The 22615-nt window shown below is 42.8% G+C and overlaps 1 protein-coding gene across 7 annotated transcripts in view; it reads left to right on the plus strand.

Annotated features, from left to right (window-relative positions):
- The window catches only part of ADGRL3 (adhesion G protein-coupled receptor L3), a 480889-nt gene that overhangs the window by 378817 nt on the left and 79457 nt on the right, over window positions 1-22615 (plus strand). For 4 of the 7 annotated variants that reach the window (XM_056489462.1, XM_056489464.1, XM_056489458.1 and 1 more), the window contains exons 9-11: window positions 189-292; window positions 9128-9313; window positions 12651-12689. In XM_056489462.1, coding sequence (XP_056345437.1) covers window positions 189-292; window positions 9128-9313; window positions 12651-12689 — 329 coding nt within the window. The remainder of the gene's footprint in view (window positions 1-188; window positions 293-9127; window positions 9314-12650; window positions 12690-22615) is intronic. The other 3 variants (XM_056489463.1, XM_056489460.1, XM_056489459.1) reach the window with 1 other exon arrangement.

A 22615-nucleotide genomic window follows, 5' to 3' on the forward strand; every position in this document is an offset into this window, starting at 1 on the left:
TCCTGCAATATCTTTTATGTCTTAGGGCCCTTAAAGAACCAAGATGATGGGAGACTAGGACACTGAGATGACTCAGAAGTGTCCTGGTCAAGACCTGAGCAGCTAATAAGCTCCAGAAGCCTTTGACACAGGGTGCTAGGGTCAAAACGCAACCAGTCACACTGAACACAGCAACTTTCCTATTACAGGTGTTGCAACTTTCCGGTGTCTGGCGCCTGATGGTATCTGGGAACCCCAAGGACCTGATCTCAGCAACTGCTCTTCACCCTGGATCAACCACATCACTCAAAAGGTAAAACTCTTCCCATGTGTTGACCACTCTGAGTCTGCACAGTGACCTTGCTCAGCTCCCTGGTTTTCTCCCACAAGGAACCCAAAAGGATCAACAGTCACACATAAAGCATGAGCCATGTATAGTAGCCAGGAATTGCAAGGAGAAAGCAAGTGTGTCATGGAAATTAAGGCAAAGAGGGTAAGGGAAGGCAAAGGAGAGGAACTGGAGAGTGGAATTAAACCTAGAGTGAATGGCATTTCTTGTTTGTGGCAAGAAAAGGAAGAAGAGGGAGGAGGAGGTGGGTGGACATATGGAAAGTACCGAGTTGTTGAAAAGGAAACACCCTTTCATGCATCCTCAAGGATTTTTTCATGTCACGCAAGCACAGGATAAACCCCAGAGTTAAGAAATCTTTACCAAAGGAAGGCAGGCTCAATGTGAAATGTTTGGTTTGTGCCTCTGACTTTTTGTTTTTAACTTCTGCCCAAATTATATAAGAACTGGTGGAATAGAAAACAATGCTGCAGTTATGCTTATCTTTTGACTCCTAAGTCCCTTGATGAATGTTTTCTAGCACTTCATCATTTATCAGTGTTAAAAGTGCATTAACATGTGACAATAGAAGTTCAAGACAAGCAAAGCTTATTTGGTAGCAATATGTTGAGCATTTTTGTTATTAATGCACAATGGTGCTTTCAGCTGATTTCATTACAAACAGAGACCAGATGTGTGTTTACGCCACTGAGTCTGTGGGCTGAATCTTTATTACAGCAATTTGTGGGGATTTATTCACTCCTTTAGCCAGAGTGAGCGGGTCCTGGTGTTGCAAGTGAGCTGTGCTGCTGCACAGTAGTGACACAGAACTCACAGAGAGCCTCTGCTCACTGGTCAGCAGGATGGGGTCACCCCACAGACAAGACTCTTGGACATTCTCCTCTCTGCCCTCCCTCTAAACTGACTCCTAATAATCTGTGAATTGCTAGCTCTGCTCGTCCCTACCTTGCTTCACCTGTGCTTATACCCTTCTCTCCACAAAAGAAAACATCAGCTGATGTGGGGCTGCTGTGATATGGCACAGGCACTACAAAGCCCGTGGTCCTTCTGTCCCTCTCCTGCCAAACACCAGCGAGCTGATGAATGCAGGCTGCCTTTGCTGGCATTAGCAGCTGTGTGCAGCTCTTGTTTTATGACCTACATCCTTACCCTGGAGGGGTTAATATTACTTACTCCAGCCATAATTCACCCAGGCAGCTGGGAGACCTCTTGCTGCTCGGTGAAGATGACTAGCCCCTTAGCCATTAGCAGAGGGAAATAATAGCCTGCACTGATGAAATCTCCATCAAGGTTAGGCTTCTTTTATTTGAAACCCTAGCTATCATTTGCGTAACAAATGAGCCCCATTTCATTTGTTACCTGCTTTCAAAGCAGGCTCAAATTGAACAGGCAAGTTTTCAGAAATGCCCAGCAGGTTACAACTGGGACTAGATTTAATTTTTTTTCTGAAGGAATTTTGTTGTGTTCAGGGTTGGGGAATCTGTGAGATGACCCTGGATCTAAGCTTTTTGCCTGAGTGGGAATTCATTGAGATCTTGAGATATGTGACCCAACTTCAATGGCAGCTGTTACAAAACATCAAGACTTTTCAGGAGTGACTTTTGAGGGGAAAGCCTTGCAAGGCTCTCCTAAGGGTTTGTGTTGGAGTTGCAATCATTGAAACATTTATATTGAAAAAGACCTCTAAGATCATTGGGTCCAGCCATTCACCCATCACTGCCATGTCCACCTCTAATCCATGTCCCTAAGTGCCATGTCTACATGTCTTTCAAATCCCTCCAGAGGCAGTGACTCAACCATTTCCCTGGACAGTCTGTTCCAGTGCTTGACTCCTCTCTGTGAAGAAACTTTTCCTAATATCCAATATAAACCTTCCCTGGTGCAACCTCAGGTGGTTTCTTCTTGTCCTGTCATTTCTTACCAAGAGAAGACCGACATCCACCTTGCTACAACCTCCTTTCAAGTAGTTGTAATGAGGGATGGGGTCCCCCCAAGTCTCCTTTTCTCCAGCTAAACATCCTCCTGAGCAGCTCCTCATAAGCCTTGTGCTCCAGACCCTTCCCCAGTTCTGCTCCCATTCTCTGGACAATGCTCCAGCACCTCAATGTCCTTCTTGTAGTGAGAGGCCCAGAACTGGACACAGCACTCATGGTACAGCCTCAGCAGTGCCCAGAACAGGGGGACAATCCCTGCCCTGGCCCTGTGGCCACACTGTTGCTGACCCAGCCCAGGATGCCACTGGCCTTCTTGGCCACCTGGTTACAGGTTGTTCATTTTTTATGCTGGGCAGCTTTCCAGTTACCCTTCCCCAGCCTGTAATGCTACATGGGGTTGTTGTGACCCAAGGGCAGGACCTGCACTTGGCCTTATTGAACCTCATACCATTGGCCTTGGCCCAGTGATCCAGCCTGTCTAGATCCTGAACATGCCATGTGAGGGCACTCAGCATGATCTGCTCCATGATACTGCATCACATTTTCAACTTCCAGTCTACTAGGACACCCCCAATTAGCCAGGCCTGCTGATGAATAATAAAAGGTTGCTCACTAGGCTCTTCTGCCAGTTTCCTCATTACCCCGAGTGGATCTCATCCAGCTCCATAGACCTGTGGATGTGTAAATGGTGTATCAGGTCACTGAACCTTTTTCTCCTGGATTGTAGGGGTTTTCTTCTACTCCACATCCCTGTCCTACAGCTCAGGATGCTGGGTGCCCTGAGGACAGCTGGTCTTGCTGTTAAAGACTGAGCCAAAGAAGGCATTAACTACCTCTTCAACCATTTCCTCATTCTTTGTCACTATATTTCCCCCATATCCAGTGGAGATTTTCCATATCTCTCCTTTTGTCATAAGTGTATTTAAAGAAACATTTTTTATTGTCTTTTATGGCAGCAGACAGATAAAGTTCTAGTGAGCTTTTGCCCTGCTAATTTTCTCCCTGTTTAACCTCACAATATGCTTGTGGTCCTCCTTATTTACCTGCCCTTTTACCAGAGGGCGTAGCTCTCTCTCTTTTTTTTTTTTTTTTTTTTTTTTTTTTTCCTTATTCTAGCCAAAGCTCTCTGATCAGCCAGGTCAGTCTTATTCCCCACCAGCTCATCTTTTGGCACATGGGTGTGGCCTTCCTTTATGATTCAGTAGGATCCGTACACTAAATACACTTTTAAATTACTTATGAAATAACCAATAGGCATTTGGTTTTCCTGCCCAAGCAGGAGGCTTGAAAATCATCACTGCACTTAAAGATGGGGACTGATGCATCCATAAATCAAGCACTGGTTTCCAGCATCCCTGCTGTGGATGGGATGCTTCCCAAAGCTTGCAGATTTGCTCCAGCACCTCTCTGAAAATGAAAAAGGAGCCTTGCTCCTCTAAGTCAAGCCAGCTTCTCTTCTTGCTGCTGTGGGGACAGCTAGAGGGAGAGGTAAGCCAGCTGTGCTGAGAGGACAGGGCTGGTTACACCCTGCAGCTCAGCTCTCCTGCATCCCCAGCTCTCCTGGGGATGCCCACTGCATCTGCAGCTGCAGCACAGCTGACAAAATGGGTAAAAATAATTCTCTGTCAGCCAGGGTTCATACCTGCTCAGCGTGTCTTCATTCCTAATCTGCTTTGTCTCCCAAAAATCTGTCATCTGCTGGATCCAAACTGCTCAGGAAGAACAGTGATGGGTCCCCTGGAGGGATTTCAGCCAAGCCAGAAAGGATGGTAGGGAAATGCTGTGCTTGCTTTCATATCTGTGTAGTGAAGTAAGAATGATTACTTACTTCTTGTCTTTCTCCTGCTGTGCTCAGACTGTAGATTGGGTGTTTGCCTGCTTGCATCATGGTATTAGGTTTTACAGCCGTTTCCTAGCTTCCATTAGAGTTATTGTGCTTGATGGAAGATCAGAACAAACGTTCTCCTCAGCAATTCATTGGCCTCCTGACATTTACTTTAACTTTATTGTTGGTGCCTACCGTGCCCTCGTAACGGAGTGGGAGAATAAACTTGCCAGTGAGATTGAATTATGCACTGCTACCTGGGTTATTTCTAGAGTCAAGCAGTAACAGGAAGCAAAAAGGTCAGCTTTGGATACATTGCATCATCCTGATCATGAGGTCACTCTTTGAGTCTCAGCCTGTTTGCTTTCATCAGTGCCATCCTTAGTGCGGTGTGTGACTCGCCTGAAGTCATCCCTTCCTTGCTGCAGCTTTCAGCTGTGGCTGCTGCCTGGCACTGCTGTGCTCAGCTTCAAGCATCTGCAAGAGAGGAGGCCTCTTTTGTAGCAGAACAGAAAAATTTGTACTCTTTACAAATGCACAAAAAGCCTCAACCTGTAAATCTAAAGGACGTGCTACCCATGCCCTCCTGCTCCCAAAGAGCAGGTGACCCTTAGGATTCCTAGCACCTTCCTGAGGTCTTGTAGAGGTGCTTGGGTGTGTGTTACAGGGAGAGTGAGGTTTTGTGGGGGACATCCCCACAAATGAGGGTGCAGTTACAGTCAGATGACACCATAATGAAATCCTCCATCCACGTTGCTTTTGGCAGTCTGTTTCCAGAGCACCATCATGAGTTGGATGGAGCAGATGCCACAGAGGGTGTCTTATTAAAGGGTCATTAAATGCAGTTTAAGTTGGTTAAATGCTGTAGTTTCAAAGCCACTTTTTCAGTGTTCTCTAGGTCTGCTGTACTCTGTGGAGGGTATTGCAGCTGGCAAAAGGACAAGAGGACACAAGCTGTGCCAGGGGAGGTTTAGGTCTTTGCATCAGGAGACATTTCTTCATAGAAAGGATGACTGGGCACTGGATTGGGCTGCCCAGGGAGCTGGTGGAGTCACTGGGTCTGGAGGTGTTTAAGGAAAAGCTGGATGTGGTACTCAGTGCCGTGGTTTAGCTGAAATTCTGGTATTTGAACACAGGTTGGACCTGGTAATCTTAGAAGTTTTTTCCAACTTAAGTGATTCTGTAATACAGAAAAAAAAAAAAAAACAAACCGGATTGTAGATATGCTCTGACTCTTTTGTGAATGTATATTGAAATTCCTGCCAGGGAAGGAAAAATGCCACGAAGGCTCTTCAGTGTCAGAAGTTAGCCCAGAGCCCCTCTTACAGCCTTGCTACCTGCCTGCTGGTAGCTAATGATGCCTGGTGAAACCTGTCAGATGTTTGTTCCTCCAAAAAACAGCATCAACTTCGTGGTCTTTCCAGCTGACCAGCCCATCGTTACTGTTTTCAAAAATCCTAGTTCAGTCTTTCATGCCATCTTTTTATTTTTTGTATCAGTTTTCGTCTTCAGAAGGCTGCAGGAAAATACTTTTGCCTTTATGACTACTGGTGTTGTAGTTCACTTGCTTCCTTTTCATAATATTTCTTATTTCTTCTGAATTTTCCTCCCTAAAAACTTATTTTTTGGTTTTTTGGGGTTTTTTTTTGCAACTTCTCTCATTTTTATTTTACTTTTCTCTTCTGCAGTTGGTTTTCCTCTGAGAAAGGTAGGCTGGAAATAGCGAGCACTGCTGCAGGAGAATCTTTCTTCATCTTTCCAGACAAAGCTCCCTGCTTCTGTTTGTTGGCAAATATGAAACAGGCAGGAGAATATGTCCTCTCCAAAAACTACTATTTCACAAGCTTTTCACTCATAAGAATGTGCAAGATAGTGGCACAAACTTGGAAAATGCAGGGTGTTACACAGAGGGATTCCAGGTGCCAGTGATCATTTGTAAATCCAGCCTGAATCCTGTCTTCCCAAAAGGAAGAGGGGAGCAATTTTTTTGCAGACCTGTAAAACTATATTTCGTGTGTTGGCATTGCTGGCCAGAAACATGTTTTCACTCCATCAAATTAGCATTCCAAGACTGCTTTTAATCAGTTTGTAAAAGGTAAAAAAATAGGCCAAAAAACCACAGAAACCAAAAATTTGGTTTCAAATTTGCTTTAAACAGAATGTATTCTTTTATCCCAGAATCCTATTTAGTTTTTAAATTTAATATTTTCATAATCAAGGTAGAAAATGTTAAGAAGTAGTCTCATATCAGGGAGAGATATATTATTTTTATTTCCCTGTATTGTTCTCAAGCCTCCCAGTAGAAAGGTCAGTTGTTTACACATTTTTCCCCTACTTCTTACTTGCCTCTCAATATCAGCTTGAGCCATGGAGAGCCTCCAGAGGTTGTTCCTATATTCCTATGTAACTATGTCAGTGTTTGGGTTAAAGAGTATTACATGTTTTGGAAGAAATAGCATAGAGAGCTCATCTTTCATGTGGCAGTAATGAAGACAAAGATGTGGAGAAGTAATTTATAGGAAGGAAGTAAGTTAGTAATGCATCCTCTTGGGTAGCAGTAAGCTTTGCTGAGCATTATGTAGAATTAGCAAAAAAAAAAAAAAAAAAAAAAAAAAGAAAAAGGATCAGTCCTGTTGTTGTAAGAGACCAGATACTTATCTTAGCCCTGGAATATTCAGCCAGTATTTGGGACTCACGAGAGAAGTTGGGTTTGACAGCACTGCATAGGAGACACTTCAGTTTCAGTGGAAAAGCTCAAAAGAATCATGGAAATCAGCACTAACGTGTCACACAGCCATCATTCTGGACACCCCTCTCATGCACACAGCCAGAGTGGAAGGAGTATCTCAGCACTGCTGTGGTGACTTATAGCTGCACATTCTGTGTGACCATGTGTAGGTGTGGAATTGTCAGTGCTAGGATGTAGTTTCATTACCTGCCAGTCAAAAAAACATTTTCTCAGAAGAATGGCCCATCTGTATTTTCAGGAAACCTGGGTGTGTGAGATAACTTTGGGTAAGTACTTCTTTTTCCCAGGAGTTCACAGAGTCTGAGCTTTAGTCTGCCTTTTTCTTGGGTATTTCTTCATTGCTGCCTATTTTTTGTCTTATTTATTTGGCCACAGTATAATTCCTCAGATTTGCAGTTTTTAGGGTCAGTCCAAGAGAAAAGGAAAAGAGTTAATTAGTGACCAGCCTACATCACTTTTGCCGACAGACAGGAACAGCAGCAGCCTGCAGGGAAAGAAAACTCTTGTGTTTGTCTTTGTAGCAGCTGAGCAATTTTCTCTGAGTATGCCAGTTTGCATAGGTGTGTGGTCCAAGAGAAAATGTGAGCATCAAATATTGGGTAGTGGGGTTTCTGGTTATTCTCTGATGTATCTCTAAGAAAATATATTGGATTCCTGCAGTTTTCTGCAGAGCTTACACAAACACAATGTGTCGTGATACATGCTAAGCTCCAGCAATGAGCTGCAGAAAAATGTTGAAATTGATTTCTTTATGTAAAGGGATTTGATGGTATAAAGTCATTGTTTCAAGTTCTGAGAGCCAACAGCAAAGGTCAAAATTCAGCCTCTGTGTTGATGCATGGCTTCCTTCAGCTGCTTAGGAGAGCAGGCAGCTGTAAGAATAGGATCTGGTTTCTATGGCATTAGTCTTCTGTGTAACAAGAAAGAAATAATTTTTGAATATATCTTATCATTGCTCTAATGGGAAGAACAACACATTATCTCCTTTATTTATCTTCTCTGTATCATCATATGCGTTAATTCTCTGAAGACGAGCATATGAACATCTTGAGTTAGATTTCATTAAATCAGATTGGCTTTTGCTGTCAAATTGATGGAAGTAAGTTATTCATTTATAACTCTGCTAATTGATTTACAGAGAGGTAGAAGCTCAGCCTATAATCTTTCTCTAGAATCTTGCTTTTATAATAAGCACCAGAAAGTGAGGGACCAAGAGAAAAATCTGATTTCTTGCTGTTGGTAGATAAGACAATTGAAAATTCATATGAAGAACACAGCAGAGTTTGCCATTGAGCCTGACAGAGAAGTGGGAACTTCATTTATGTGTCAGCCTGTGTAATTTCTCCTTGTCCCAGGCATATTCCACACGGATTTGCATTCCAGATCACAGACTGGTAGATAATGAATAAAAGACCAGCAACCTGCAGTGATATTTTTGTATTGGGCTGCTCATGAAAAGAAGATAGGGACAGCTGCCCTGTCCCAAATCCCCGTGGCACAGAAGAGGAAAGGATACCAGATAGGGAGAGCAAAAGAGAGCAAGAAAAGGGAAAAGCCACAGGGAAGAAGTGAAAGTTTCCCAATAATTACACAGTGAATTTCCCTGCAGGTTATTTGTGAGTTTTGTGACTCAACTAGATGATACAAGTATTTTAGTAGAAAATTCAGCCAACTAACCTGCTGGCTTTTCCCTTCTAGTGGCCTCTACTTGAGCCTTTTGCTCTAGAATTAGGATGGTTTTACATGTGCTGAGAGTCACTGGCCTCATCATCAGTGGCTAGTGTGACAAGTGATGCTAAATGATAAATTAAGATGGAAGTTGTGAACCTTTTTCTCTGGTTTTTCTGGGTTATGCTGAAAAATATAATCTGTTTTTACTCGTTTTACAATGAACTCCTCTGTGGAGAAGTTGTAACAAAAGTCATCTCTTTGCTATCACATAAACTTCTGGAATCAGAAACTGCTTTCTCTTGACACGAGAGGCTATTTACATGGTTTGTTTTCTCAAGTGGCACAGTAAGCCAATGGGACCAGCTAATTAAAGCTGTCCTTAGCATGGAAATCCCATGGAAAACAGTGCCCAGTGAGAGGAAGTTAATGAGGCAACCACGGCTGACTGGAAAAACCATACTCACAAAACTATTCACGATCAAACCACAAAAACTCTTGACTTCTTGGGAAATGCTTCTATTCCGTTTTCTTCTTCCTCTTGAGGGGAGTTGGCGCTGCGGGGTTGGGAGGCAGGGCAGTGACATCTCCCTGGCAGCCAACCTGTGCCTCTGTGCTTGCAGATGCGCTCGGGGGAGATGGCGGCCAACATCGCGCGGGAGCTGGCGGAGCACACCCGCAGCCACCTGTACGCCGGCGACATCGCCTACTCCGTGTCCGCCATGGTGCAGCTCGTCAACCTGCTGGACGTGCAGCTGCGCAACCTGACCCCCGGCGGGAAGGACAGCGCCGCGCGCAGCCTCAACAAGGTGAGCGTGCCCCCCCTGCCTCGGGCGGGAGTTGGAGTGGAGAGTGCAAACCCCCTCCCTCCAAATTAATTCTGAAATTAAGGAGCTCTCAGGAAAAGATAGGGGAGTTAGGGATAACAGATCTTTACTAGGGAAATTAAAATAGAATTACAGTATTACAAAGAACAATCCCAAAGACACTGACAGAGTCAGAATCCAAGCTGACACCCGTCAGTCAGTCAGGGTGTTGGCAGCAGTCCCATTCAATGGTGGCTGCATCCTCCTGCAGTGGCAGATGTGGTTCAGTTGAAGCAGTGCTCCTGTAGAAGGTGCAGTTTCCTCTGAAGGTCCAGGGATGATGTGGAAAGGTCTGGTGTTCCTCTGGACTCCAGTGGAAAGAAGGTATCTTGCTGTCCAAAATCTCAGTTTTTATCTAGGTAGGAAAGGCTTGGCTCCTCCCCATGGCTGGAGTATCTCCCAGTGGGGTGATGTAATTTTATCAGTCACACAGTGGGACTGAATGGGCCAGCAGCAGATGATATCTTCCTGGAGGGAGGATGGGGTGTGGAGAAGATAAAGATGATTGCCCCAGCTGGTTTAAAGATGTCCCATTAGCAGATAATATGTGCCACAGAGATAAGGATCACTGCCCCACCCAGCTTCAACAGATGGTGACAGAATACACATTTCTGGCCACATCCTCTATTGCAACCCAAGGCAGAGAGCAGCACAGCCTTTGTGGTGACAGCCCGCCACTTAGCCCAGGGGCACCTGAACTGCACAACAGCACTGGGCCCCGTGGTTTAAGACAAATTATTAGTCCTTTTGTTGTTTCCAGAAGTGAGAGGAATTGCTATATTGCGCTAGAAGTGCCAGTTGTGGGAGAAAATATGAGCTGTGGGCTCTGTAAGAATGTGTTTAAAGCTGAAGGTTGTGAAATGCCCTCTTCATCACTGAATCTCGTGTAAGCACATGGGATAGTACTTACCTAGGATTCTGATGGGGAGTTGTGTGGGACTGGTTGTCAGGACAAAGAGCAGCTGGACCCTGGTGACTATGAGCACATGGTTATATTGGCTACCCAGTTAAAATAAGACACAAAATTTTGTTCTCAGCTGCATATCAGGCTCTGACAATTCTGGTATTCATGTAAGCATGAACAGAACTTGGTCCCAAGACTATATGGGGACTAAGTGATCCCAGCTAAACCTGAAATTTCTTTGGTGTTTTATGAAGAGAAATGCTTTTCAGAGAAATAACATTCTCTTTTGTCTTTTAAATTGTTATTGTAGACTGATGCTGTTTTAAATGCTCTGGGATTGTTTGAGATTTCAGTCGCATGGGAGCTGAACTCCTGCATCTCATGTGCTTTGCATGTGCTGGGAATTGGGTTTTCCTGATGCTTTTAATTAGTGCTGCTTCCAGCCATTTTATAACAATGTAGGTAATGAGTGTATTAACTGTTACATCAGCATAACATTATTTGTTATAATCATACCATGGTTCTTTGTTGAAATGATGGTGATGTCTGACAATATTAGGTAAAGGCAGCAGTTCATGTCACCTACTAACGGGTTTCATGGTTGTAGTCCCAGGCACACCCAACATTTTGTCAATTCAGCTTGGCAAGCACATATTTTTCGTCTTTGTTTTTACCTCACCACATGATATTTGTTTCAATGACGTGAAATGGGGATGTGTCATGGGGGCAGGAATGAGTTACTGAGGGGAGGGGAAGACTGGATGAGGCAGAGCTCCTGGGCTCAGCTGTCACTCCTGAAGTCCCCAACTGCAGGTTTCTTCCCCCTGCCATCAGCTTTGCACAGGCAACTCATACAAATCAATTGCACTCCACATTAAAATTCTGGACCACGTGAAGTCCTGCAAAACAGCGATGCGAGTCAGTGATCCAAATGACAGGCTCAGTAATTTACTTGCTCTCATTCCCCACTTAATTCTTTAGAAGAGCAACTGCTCTGTGTTCATTTAAGAATGCATGAATTCAACTTGGAAGTAGTATTGGGCAAACAAAAGGCAGCAGAGTTACTGCTCCATTTTCCCCTTCACTGATCAAGAGTATTTAAAAAAAAAAAGGAAAAAATTTGCAAAGAGTTTTGTTTAGTGCTGTTTAGTCAGAAAGGAGAAATAAAGTAAGCACTAGCCATTAAATATTCTTTTAATCATTAAAGGAAATGTGCTAAGGATCCAAAAGTAATCACCTGTGCTGTTTTGTACTGGTGGGTTTTTTTTACAAGCTGATATACAGTGAATTGAAATAAACTGGCATAATCAGAATTTTTAAAAGCCATCATCTTTCAGGAACCACTTTCCTGTCACTAAAAGCTTTATGCTTTCCACTGGATCAGGCTTAATTAAGGTGATAATTGTTCCATTTCAGACTGGGAAGACCCCCAAGTGGATAGCTCTGTAATTTTCAGCAAGGCTTTCTTTGATCTCCATTTGTTTCTGTAAAGTCTTCATACTGGCCAGATTTACCCAGAGGAAGATTTCTACTGCTGCAAATTGATGAATTAGAAATTGAAATTAGGCATTGCATGATACCTGGGTGTATTTTGCTTATTTCAGAGCCTCAAAACTCTTGAGGACAAATTTGGCTCTCGGCTGTACTAATGGGATTGCACTGCTGTGTGTTGAGAGCACAACTTGCCCTGAATCTTGGTTGATGTGCAATTTCCAACCAGGCACATCAGCAAAAACAAACCCAGCCAAGCCAGTGGCTCTGAGCAGCCTAGTTTTGTCAGCTTTCTTTGCAGAGGTGCAGAGCTCCCCAATTCCAGCTCACTGCTGCAGACTGCCTGCCAAGCCCCAGGTCTGTCAGGATGGGTCCATATAGGTCCAGGCTGTGTCAGGATGCAGTCCTGCACAAGTCTTGCTCCCTGCTTATTTAAAGCTTGGTTCTGTTTCACTGTGGCATCAGCACTGTCTGACTGCAGAGCCCATGCTCCTCCCATGCAAATAACCATCACCCTCATCCTTTTCAGCCGTGTTTGACATGGAAATGTCATGTGTGATCTCCAAGCTGCAAGGAAAACATCATCTCTGGAGTATATTAGACCTCAGTGTCTTCTACCATCTAACAGCTGCTCTTGCAAAGTTGCCAGTCTGTGCTTCACTTCACTGAAAAAGGACTAACCCACATTTCTGGAGCCAGTCCTTCCAGTTTTCCACTGCTGCCTAACTCATGCTCACTCCTTTAGTTTGCTTGGTTTTTCAGGAGCTGTTTAAAAGAGAAATGAGGGTTTTTTTCACGGGCATTTTCTTCTTTTTTTTTTCCCTTGTTCTGTCACTAACTTGTTTTTTCTATTCCGTCTTTAATCTGCTCTCTTTATGGACTCAGCTTCAGAAAAGGGAGCGCTCTTGCAGGGCCTATGTCCAGGTATTTCTTGTGTTTTTAGTACATGTGTCCAGTTGTTTGACTGAATGACTGTGAAGTGGGTCTTGTCTCTGTGAATAATCTGATTATTACCACCTGTGTGGCAGCAAGTTCTAAGGTTAAGGTTACAGGATAATAATGTCATTTTTTTTACCTCGCCGACCTGTCCCATTTCTCTCAAGACTTGACAAAAATTTGGGACAAAATCTCGGAACCAGAAAGTGGAAAAAAACCACAATAGAGATCTGACAAGATTCATCTGGCCATCTGAATGAGCAGGACAGTATGGAGATGTGCAAGTAAAGAATGCAGAATTGCTGCTCACAGAGCTGTCTCCAGACCAACTGGATTTTGCTTACAGCATGTTATTTATGTTGTTGCCACCTGCATTTCCTTAGTTTTCCTTCTTCCCCTTTTACACTTTTAAATTTGAAACAATTCAAAATGGCAACACTTGGCATGAGGGAGGAGGTAGGATTGTACTGAAATGCAGAGTGTCTTAAAGAAAGATGATAAAAGGAGGAGAGCTCTGCAAACAATGTATAGGGTGATGAACATAACATCCCATGAAATTCACCCAGATCTGGCCTGACTTTCATAGGCTTACATTATGTTTGATGTGAACAAAGTCAAGCCCCAGCATCCTGGAAAGATCTGGAAAGGCTTTTCAGGAGTGGGACCTTGAGTTATCTTACTAATCCTGTCACCTTGCCTTATAGCATTTGCTCCAGTGTTGTTGTTTTTTTTTATATAAACCTGTTTGTATACTGTAGGTGAGTTAATGCTTCTTTAAGAAATATGAATGTTTTACCTTCTAATCTCTGTCTTGTGCTTGTGAATGTTGATAATGTTCTTATGGGTGGTTGATTGTTATTTATATGTATATGTGTAACGTGCATAAATGAACTCTTTTTGTTTCTGGAGGGGGCTATCTGTACCTGCATTTTCCTGCAAAATTCCACTCCCTGCAGTTAGTACTGGCTTTATTTTGTAAGCACATATTTCATTTAGCAACTGGGATCAGATGGTCTGGATTTCTAGAGCGTTACAAATAACACAGTACCCCTCTGTGCTGATAGGCTGTCTTCCCTTTGGGAAATGTCACGAGAGAAAGTCAACCTTTTCCCTTCCATGTACATTAATGGATAAAGACAAGTTATGGAGTTACCCATCCCTTGTCTGGGATCCTGGAGAAAGCAACTAGCAGGCATTTGAAGGAATTTAGGATAGTTTAGAGAGTGGTGCTCACGCTCAAGCTTGCTACCCTTTGTACTGCTATCACTGGGAGCGTGGTGAGCCTGCTTTGGCTCTGGGCTGCACAGTCCTGTTGGGTACATTGGGTGCTGCCTGGTCCACAGCTGTCCTTTCCCCGGGCTGCATTCTCCAGAGTCGATGCGCACTCCTGCTCTTCTGTCTTTTTTCAAACAGCAGCCATTGGTGAGTTTAATATACCCTACAGAAAGCTTGGCCTTGGTAGAATAAAGCCTGGATACTCTGCAAAAACTTCAGCTTACCCTTAATTTCAAGGACTCCTTTCCTTTCACTTGGAAAGGTTGCTTGCATGTTGAAAGATTAATCTGCTTCTTCAGTAGATGAAAACTCATGAAAGCTCATTGCTTGAGCTGTTAAGTATGGATATGGACAAATCTGGTACATGTATTGAAGAGGACAGTCCTGTAAAAGAGGGCTTGAAGAATGAATTAGATGACCTAATTGAACCTTTCCAGCTCTGCTTTGTACTATATGAAGGTAAATTAATGTATCTCGACATATTTTCATACAGTAGGCTTCCATTTGGAAAATTGTGTGGCTAAAGTCATCAAAAAATCTAGTGAGGGAGAGGTTATCTGTAATAGCAGCAAGATGTGACTGCAGGTAGTCCTGTTATAGGCTACTCATCCTTTACCAGGAAGAGAAATGTCTGGGCTGGCCAAGGGAATTCAGCAGAGATTTTTCAACAGATCTTAAGCAGTGACACCCTGGGCTTTGTAAAGTCAGTGGAACATGGAAAGTCACTGGGACATATGGCATTGATGGCAGAGAAACAGAGTGTTCTGCTTTGCTGACATGATCTCCTCATGCTGATGCCATTATTGTGAAGAGCATCCCTGGCTGAATTTGGCTCAGGGGGCTGGAAGTGTAGCTTTACTTCTCTGCTCCCTAGACAAAGGTGCAGTATGAAGCTTATATAAGAGATGTCCAGGAATTGTGAATATCAAAAGTGCTATTGAGGAAAGACATTTTTTTGGAAGGAGGAGGGTGACCTGAGAAGATAATAATTGCTAAAATTAGTCTTACTGTTTTCTTTGGGCTAGCCAATTTAAGTAGCCATGACAGAACTCCTGTACCAATTGGTGTATAAAGTCCTCTTAAGCCCAAAATAAATTACTATAAATAAATATACAAAGTGGATGGAGAAATTTTGCAAGTTATTCAAACATAAAACTGGGAATGCATTATCAGATTATCACCTCATCTCTTTGGGTACTTTTAAAACAAACTTGGATTTAATTTGTTCACTTTCACAGTATTTGTTGAGTTAAAAGCTCAGGGATTTTATTTACATGAGATAGAGGTTACAAATGCTGCTGCTTTGTTTTCAGATGTGGTAAATGATCTTTTTTTTTGTCCCAAAAATCCTGCAAGAACCAACCCAGCAGGCGGCATGATGAATACATATTAATATAATGCTTGGACAGTTGCTGGAAGATTATTCAGTCATGGTGATAATTAAGAAACTGCTAAGTGGGTTTTAATTTGTGATACTAATTAATAGTGAGCTGAGAGTGAGCTGACCAAGGTGTATATAAAGGTGGCAGAGTGGCCTCAGCAAGGTGCTCTGTTAGCAAAGAGGGGAGCCTTTTAGAGAGCAGAGATCTACATCTCCTGCCCACCTTTCTGGAGTTCTTGCACTCTGTTTGGGAAAGGGATGGAAAAGTCATCATGTCACAATGGGTGACACAGTTGATTAATAGCAAAGCTTGGTTTGAGTGCTGGTCTGTGATGTAAGCTGGTATGAATTTTCTTTAATTTCTTCAGAATTTATGTTTGTTCAATTTCCAAAAGTTGTCCTAAACTGAAGTACTGGAGTTGTAGAAAACAGAAATCACTTGCCTTTTGGGCCTTTTGGGGATTGGGAAACTGGGTTTGGTGTCACAGATTTCTTCCATGCTCCTTAGCAAGTGTCTTGTGCTCAGTGTTTCTCAGCTCCCCAACTTAAAATGCCATGGATGCAATTCTTCTGTTTCTAGGAATAGAGATGGGGTAGTAAAGGAAAAAAAAAACAAGGCTAAGTACATAATGTAGTAAGTGAGGCTGTATTAAAACAGAAAACTTAAACATGGGGAAAAAATTAGAGAATTTTGCTGATTTAGTAGCTGGAAACACAGATTTTATTAAAGGTTCATAGCACACCAGTGCTTGCAGTCTTTTTATCATGTACATGCATCTAATTGCAAAGTCTGAGCTCACCTGCTTGCTTCACTTGGATTTGTGGCCTGCAGCTCTGGGGCATCAGGAGGCCAATGAATTTCCCTGCAGTGCCATACCAGAGGCCCCTTCCCATGTGAAATTGCATGCTGTGTTGGGATGACAATCTTGGAAGACAAAAGCTTCACAGGGTTCCCATTCTTTTGGTTTATTTTATAAAGTCAGCATGAGTGGTTTTAAAGTTGGAATACAACAGATAGTGTGAATGGCAGTTTGGGGAAAGGGTGGAAGGAGGCAGCAAGAAGGTTGCTTTTGCAGCATCTTCCTCATCTAATGGAGTTTGCTGCTTTTGGTTCCTGCGTCCTCTGAGCTGCCCTGTAAATCAGCTTGCCCTATTTTGTAACTCTGCACTGGTCTGGATAGCAAATGGCAAAGATTATGAAGGTGCCACCTGCTCCTTCGTAATTACAAGAGCTTCTGGGTGCAGGTGTCATCAGAGCCACGCATGAAGCCAGTGCTGACATGATGGCAGGCAATGGCAGGTGGTTGCAGAATTGTCCTTCTGATTCTCATGGAAGTTTTCTGAACACTTGTTTGAAACATGGGCTGTTTGAATTGCTGCACTAAGCAAAAAAATGAAAGGCTTTCCTCAGAGAATTCAAGGCATTAAGTTTAGACCTGAGCAGAAATTTTCTTTTTTTTTTTTTCCCTTTGCTAACCTAGTAGTTCTCATCAGATAAAAGGTGCATCTGGGACTTAGCCAGTACTATTTAAAGTGGATTAATTCTGTTTGTCCTACTTCTCTCTTGCTTGCATGATTGGTCCCAACTTCCATAAAGACTAAACGAAAGAAACTTGCAGCTCTGAGAGGGAGCACAAATTGAATTATGCCGTGTTTGCTTGTGTTCTTGTTGCCCCTGTGACAAGAAAGACTCTAACCTCCATTTATACAAAAAAGAGGCAAATTAATGAAGGTTTTCAAGTTCCTTGTTTGGTGACTTAATTGGCTGTATGACAAAGAGCTCTGCAATGTGTGTCAAACAACTCTGAGAGTTCTCTGATTATTTGTGCATTGCTTGACTCCTGATGCTATTCTGCACAGCCTGTCAGGCGAGGTATCGTTGTTAAAGTGGCTGGAATAAATTGGCAAGCAGTGAGCATACAATGCTGTATATTAACTATAGCTACAGGGAGTACTTTTAGCTGCTTTTTCAAGAGATCGAGATGTTTGCCCATCAGCATCAAAGTGCCTAAAACTTTCATTTAATATAATTAAAAGGACATCTGAAAGAAGTGTGACTTGCAGTGAGGTTCTGTGGTTTGGTAGCCCTTTGTTGAAACTCTGTGAACTTAATATACTTCACAGCTTGAGAAACCTGCACTTGATTTGTGTCAGCAAGAGTGAAACTAGAAATCCTCACCCTGCATGTTTCTGCTATGGTGAGCCCGTTGTTAAGGGAGAGGAGGATCAAAGCAGCAGCCTTGGGTTTGTGACCAGACTCCAAAATCCATTGCATAAATGTTAAAAAGGAAGGTGACCCCATGTTCATCCACCTACAAGTCAGCTATGCCTATGGTTAGGTTCTCACGTGGCAAAACTGAGAAAAAATAAATCTAGTGGTTTCTGTGTTGCCCTGCTTGAGTCTGAGTCAGTCCTGGTATCTGGTGTCACTGGTAAAAAGTCTGGATATAAATTGCCATGGGGGCAGCGGGAGATGTCCCTTTGATTTGAACTGCTGGAGTAAAGGATGAGTCTCACAGACTCCCCAGGAGTTTCCTTGAAGGCTGTGGATATTCTGTCAGAGGCATTTCTGATGTGTGGCCCATTTTCCTTTCTTGCTACAGCCTTGTTCACTTCCCCAGTGTAATTACTGTAGCAGTTGCTTGTATGGTTTCAAATCCCAAACAGTAGGGCAGCAAATACAGATGATTCATAAATGCAGCTCTCAGCTTATTCTGCAGGGAAGATCTCATTAGATGAAATAGATCGTATGTTATTTCCTTCTTCCCAATCAATTCCTTTTATTTCAGTCCTACGGATGCCTTCTGACCTTAAAATATTCTTCCTTGTATAGTAAGTAAAGCAAAACCATAACCTGTAATTTGTAACCTTGTTCTTTTTCTCATATCACCTATTATTTTTTGCGTGTTCCCATTAGGAGATTATTGGTAGTTCAAGGCCAAGATTGCAAACCTTGCATACCTAGTAAAAGACCATTAATTCCATGGTTAAGCATTTTGTAGATGGCCTAATTTTAATAAAGGTCAGTGCCTTTCTTCTCACTAGAGTGAGTTCTCAGCACTGCTGGAATTCAGGCCATTTCTGAGTCAGTACAGTTCCTGTAGCCACAGCATAAACATTTGCTGTATAGTTGAAGAGAGGTTTGCACGCTCTCTCCTGGGAGCCTTTGCTCTCAATCTGTGGAACAGTTTTAGAAATGCCTGTGCATGGTCATGGGAAGTCCTCTTCTTGCCTTTGCCATGAGTAGTAGGCTTTGTCTCTTCACCAAAACTGATACCATCTGTGCCAATCAGCACTCTGGTACCAGATGTAGGCTAGTGCTTCTGGCTTGCTTTTAAAAGCAGAAGCAAAGATTAGCAGCAGATATTAGAATGATTTTATTTATTTTCAAGCACTCACTGTGGCTGAGCTCTTTTCAGTCTAAATATATTTGTCCATTCCATTGAATGCTACAACAGTTTTGTAATGACCGTGTTGCTTTTTAAAAAATCATTAGACAGTGGCCAGGCTTCCCTGTAAGAAATTGTCTCCATTGTGCTTACTGGTGCTTCGACCAGAGATAGATTTTAATTTTGAATTAAAAAAATAAATGGCAAGGAAAAAAAATCATCCAAGAGTGAAGTGCCTTGTCAGACAGATTTGAAGGCACTTTTTGTCTAAGAAGTAGAATTTAATGCCATCATGTAGCCAAATGACATTTTCCTTGTTTAGGAAGCTGAAGAAATGACATGTGCATCTCTTTTTGTCCTGAAGTCCCACACAGCAGATGAATGTAATCATTTGACTGATGACCCTGTGTAGTGGGATTGAGGTGCTGTTCATTTGCCACTCCAAAAAGACATGTCATTTCCTGAGCTGGTCTCTTTCAATGCAGTAACCTTTACTGAAGTATTTGTGTTTCCACATCCATACTTCTGTAGTGGTCCTCTCTTCCTACTGTACCAGGTACATTCAAAGTTAATGGGAGTTTCTCTTGCACTGGTGTTTTTTCTGGCCAGAGGCAAGAATCAAACAACTTCCAGCAGAACTTGTCGTCAATGGCATTGATTGTGCCTTTAACTCAATTAGTTTGGAGGCTTGCAAATATTGATAGCTTGAGGAACAGGTTTGTTTTAGCACTAGGTGCTTAATATGAATACAGAGCAAAACCAGCCATTCTTGAGCAAGGATACAAGTAAGGCTTTATCCAAGTACCACTGCTTTCCAGGTGGAAAAGGGGAAAAAAGAGCATAACATTGTGATCATTATATATCAACATTTCAGTGCATCCGCTCTCTGATGGGTTTTTCGTTTGCACTGTGAAGTTTGGACCTGAAAAGGGTTTTGTGTTTTTTTAACTCTGCTGATTTGCCATAAAACCTCAAGCTGTTATTAAAAGTGGGCTAGTTAGGTGTTTGTGTTTTTAAATGAAGATAAGGCATTTGTTTGGGAAGCAGTGTGGGGAGAGCTCAGGCCACGAGCATGGCCTGAGGCTGTGCCTGTGTGATTGCACTCTGCAGGCTGTGCACTGCTGTTCTCAGGAAGGGAGAGCAAATCTCTATGGATGAGTCTGTGCTGGCAAACACCGTTGGCACAGGAGTACCACTTCTTGCTTCATGCACTAGCCATGATTTTGGCCTAGCTATACAAAGCCTTATGGCTCCTTATATCCTAATTTTTGAAAGTGCACTGCATGAGATATTCCTGTGAGATCAAGGAAGTGTTAGCAGTATGAGACAAGGCTTTAGAAGTTATAAAATTCAGATGGTTTAATTAGAGATGCCATTGCAAAAGTGGGGCTTTATTGTCTTGTGCCACTGTCCTTATTCTCCCAAAGCTGCTATATGAGGTAGGCCCTTGATGTAAGTTTCATGCTAAATAAAGTGTGCTGTGTGTTCAGTCTCTTCCTAAGGATGTCCTCCTTTGTAAGGAAGGACAAACTGCATATTTGAAAATTACTCAACAGAAGGATTCAACCAATATTCCCTGCAGGATCTGCTGGTATTCACTTGCCATAAAGCATTATTTTCTCCAGCTGTAGGTTTGTTGAGATTTTTGATGTTCAGTCAGCTGCTCAGCAAGAGGCCAACATGAAAAATAAGGGTTTAAAGAGATTCTATCTCTAAGAGAGCTTCTGGTTCTCCAAGGTTAGGGTTGCTGTACTTAAGCACCACAGCCCATTGCACCCTGGTGCCAAATTTGACAATGAGCTGAGTACCTCTAACATCTAGTGATTTTCAGTGTTGAGTCTCAGTTAAACAGAGATTTTACATTGCAAAATCTAATTTTATCGAAGAGTGGTGTCTTGGATGTTAGAACAGAGAGATAAAAATAAATAGATATGGTATCACTGGATATATACAGAGTTCAAACCTAGGTTTAAACTGTGTGCCACATAGCCAAGTATTCTCATCAGACGTTTCTAGAGGGGGAGAATGAGCAAGCAAAATTCAGTTTAATGAAATGTAGCAGCTGTCACAAAGGAAATCAATGGGATATGTACAACTGGCCTTTTAGTAATGCATAATTACTGTAAGGCTTCTAATTAGTTTCCTTTTTACAATGCATCTTTTAATGCCAATTTGTAAGTGTCTAAGAAGGAAGGTTTACATTTTGTTTCTTTTTTGTAACCTCAGGATGGAACTGAGAAACCATGACCACATGCCCTTATTTGGGAAAAACCTCCCTCTGCAATTTATTAACATTTATTTGCATTGAACGTACAATCTGTGGCTCTATATAACCACATAATGAAAGGCATCACCATCATGGGATTTGTTTTTTGTGCTCAGCAGGATCTTGCTCTTCTCTCAATGTCCAATTGTAGTCACTGCTGGGGACATGAAAGGTCCACTGTGTCTAATATTCTGTGACCCAGGATGGTTGTTCTTTACAGGCTGGTAATTAGAGGGTTTGGCTTTGCATGTGTAGATACCCTGACATCACAGAGACCATGAAGCTGTGCTGTGTATCTCAGCACATAAAATCAGCCTTCTTTGCTTCCTTCTGCCATTCCCTTCTTCCCTCATTTGATCTCAGCCTACAAACAAGGCTAGCTGTGCTTTATGAAAGCTTTCTCTTGATCTAATTTGAGTTACTTTTGTCCTTCTCCTGGTGCATCTGTGTGCTTGTGCTGTCTAGTCATTAAATCTGAGCAACCACAGCATTGGTTTGGTGCCATGCTGTGCATGGCGTTGAGGTATGTTTGGACTCCAAGCCCCACATTTTTTATTTTGCAATAAGCTCAGCTGAGCTGCATTTGGAAGAAGGATTAGGCAGAGGAAGAAAAGAAAACCACAGGAGGGGTAGTTCTTTAGCTTGGGAAGCAAGGACAGGGTCTTCAAGTGAGGTCATGCAGCATTCTTTAATAGATGCTTGGTTCTTTATGGATAGGTATAATCTCATGTGATTTTGGGCAAAACAGGAATAATCCTTGGGGTAGTTTCTTCTACTTTCTATGGGGAGAGAAACTAGAGAGTATCTGGGCTCCCTACTTGGCTGCATGTTAAATGCTAGAAGTGGGATGGAATGAAACTATTTCAGAACTTTCCTATCTCCCTCTGTAAGTCCCCACCTTTTTCAGGATCCCCAGGGATCTCAGTTAAAACCTATCAAGCCATCAGCTCCCAAGCACACCTATCCCATGCCTTCTGCAGTTTGAAGGTCCTCTCTCAGGGCTAACCCTCCTCCAGCTGGTCACTGAGAGGCTTTCCTGGAGGTTTGGCACAGCTGTTTCTTCTATGATGGAGCTTCATCAGACCGCAAAGTCACTGGACCAGGTGCCAAGCCCATGAAAATCACAAAGGCTATCCTTGTCATGTGTGCCTGCTTTGCCACAGCTCCCACTGCCCTGCCCAGCTTTTCCCAGCTGGCATCTCTGTCTCACTAGGCACTGTTGCTATAACAGCTGTTTTGTTTCATTTAAACACCTACCTCAGCTCCTGTCCAAAATGCAAACATTTCATTAGCACCTCATCTCCTTGGCTTCAGCCCACAGCACTCGGCCATAATGAAGTGCTGCACTCAGAAATATAATGTGGGGAACACTTGATTAATGCACTGAGACAGGTGAGGGGAATGACCCTCTGGGAAAAGCTAGGGACTAAATTAATCTCGGATGTAATGCCAACAAAGACAGTCTACCAGCTTTCTTCAGATACGCGATAAGGACGTTACCCAAAGTCCTTGGAAATCTTCCTGGAGCTTTTTGGTTTGACCCCAGACCCAAAGTGATGTGAAGTGGCTGGTTTCAGGTTAGTCACTTCAAGAGGATGGATGC

This window comes from Oenanthe melanoleuca, chromosome 4 (assembly GCF_029582105.1).
Source record: "Oenanthe melanoleuca isolate GR-GAL-2019-014 chromosome 4, OMel1.0, whole genome shotgun sequence".
NCBI lineage: Eukaryota > Metazoa > Chordata > Aves > Passeriformes > Muscicapidae > Oenanthe > Oenanthe melanoleuca.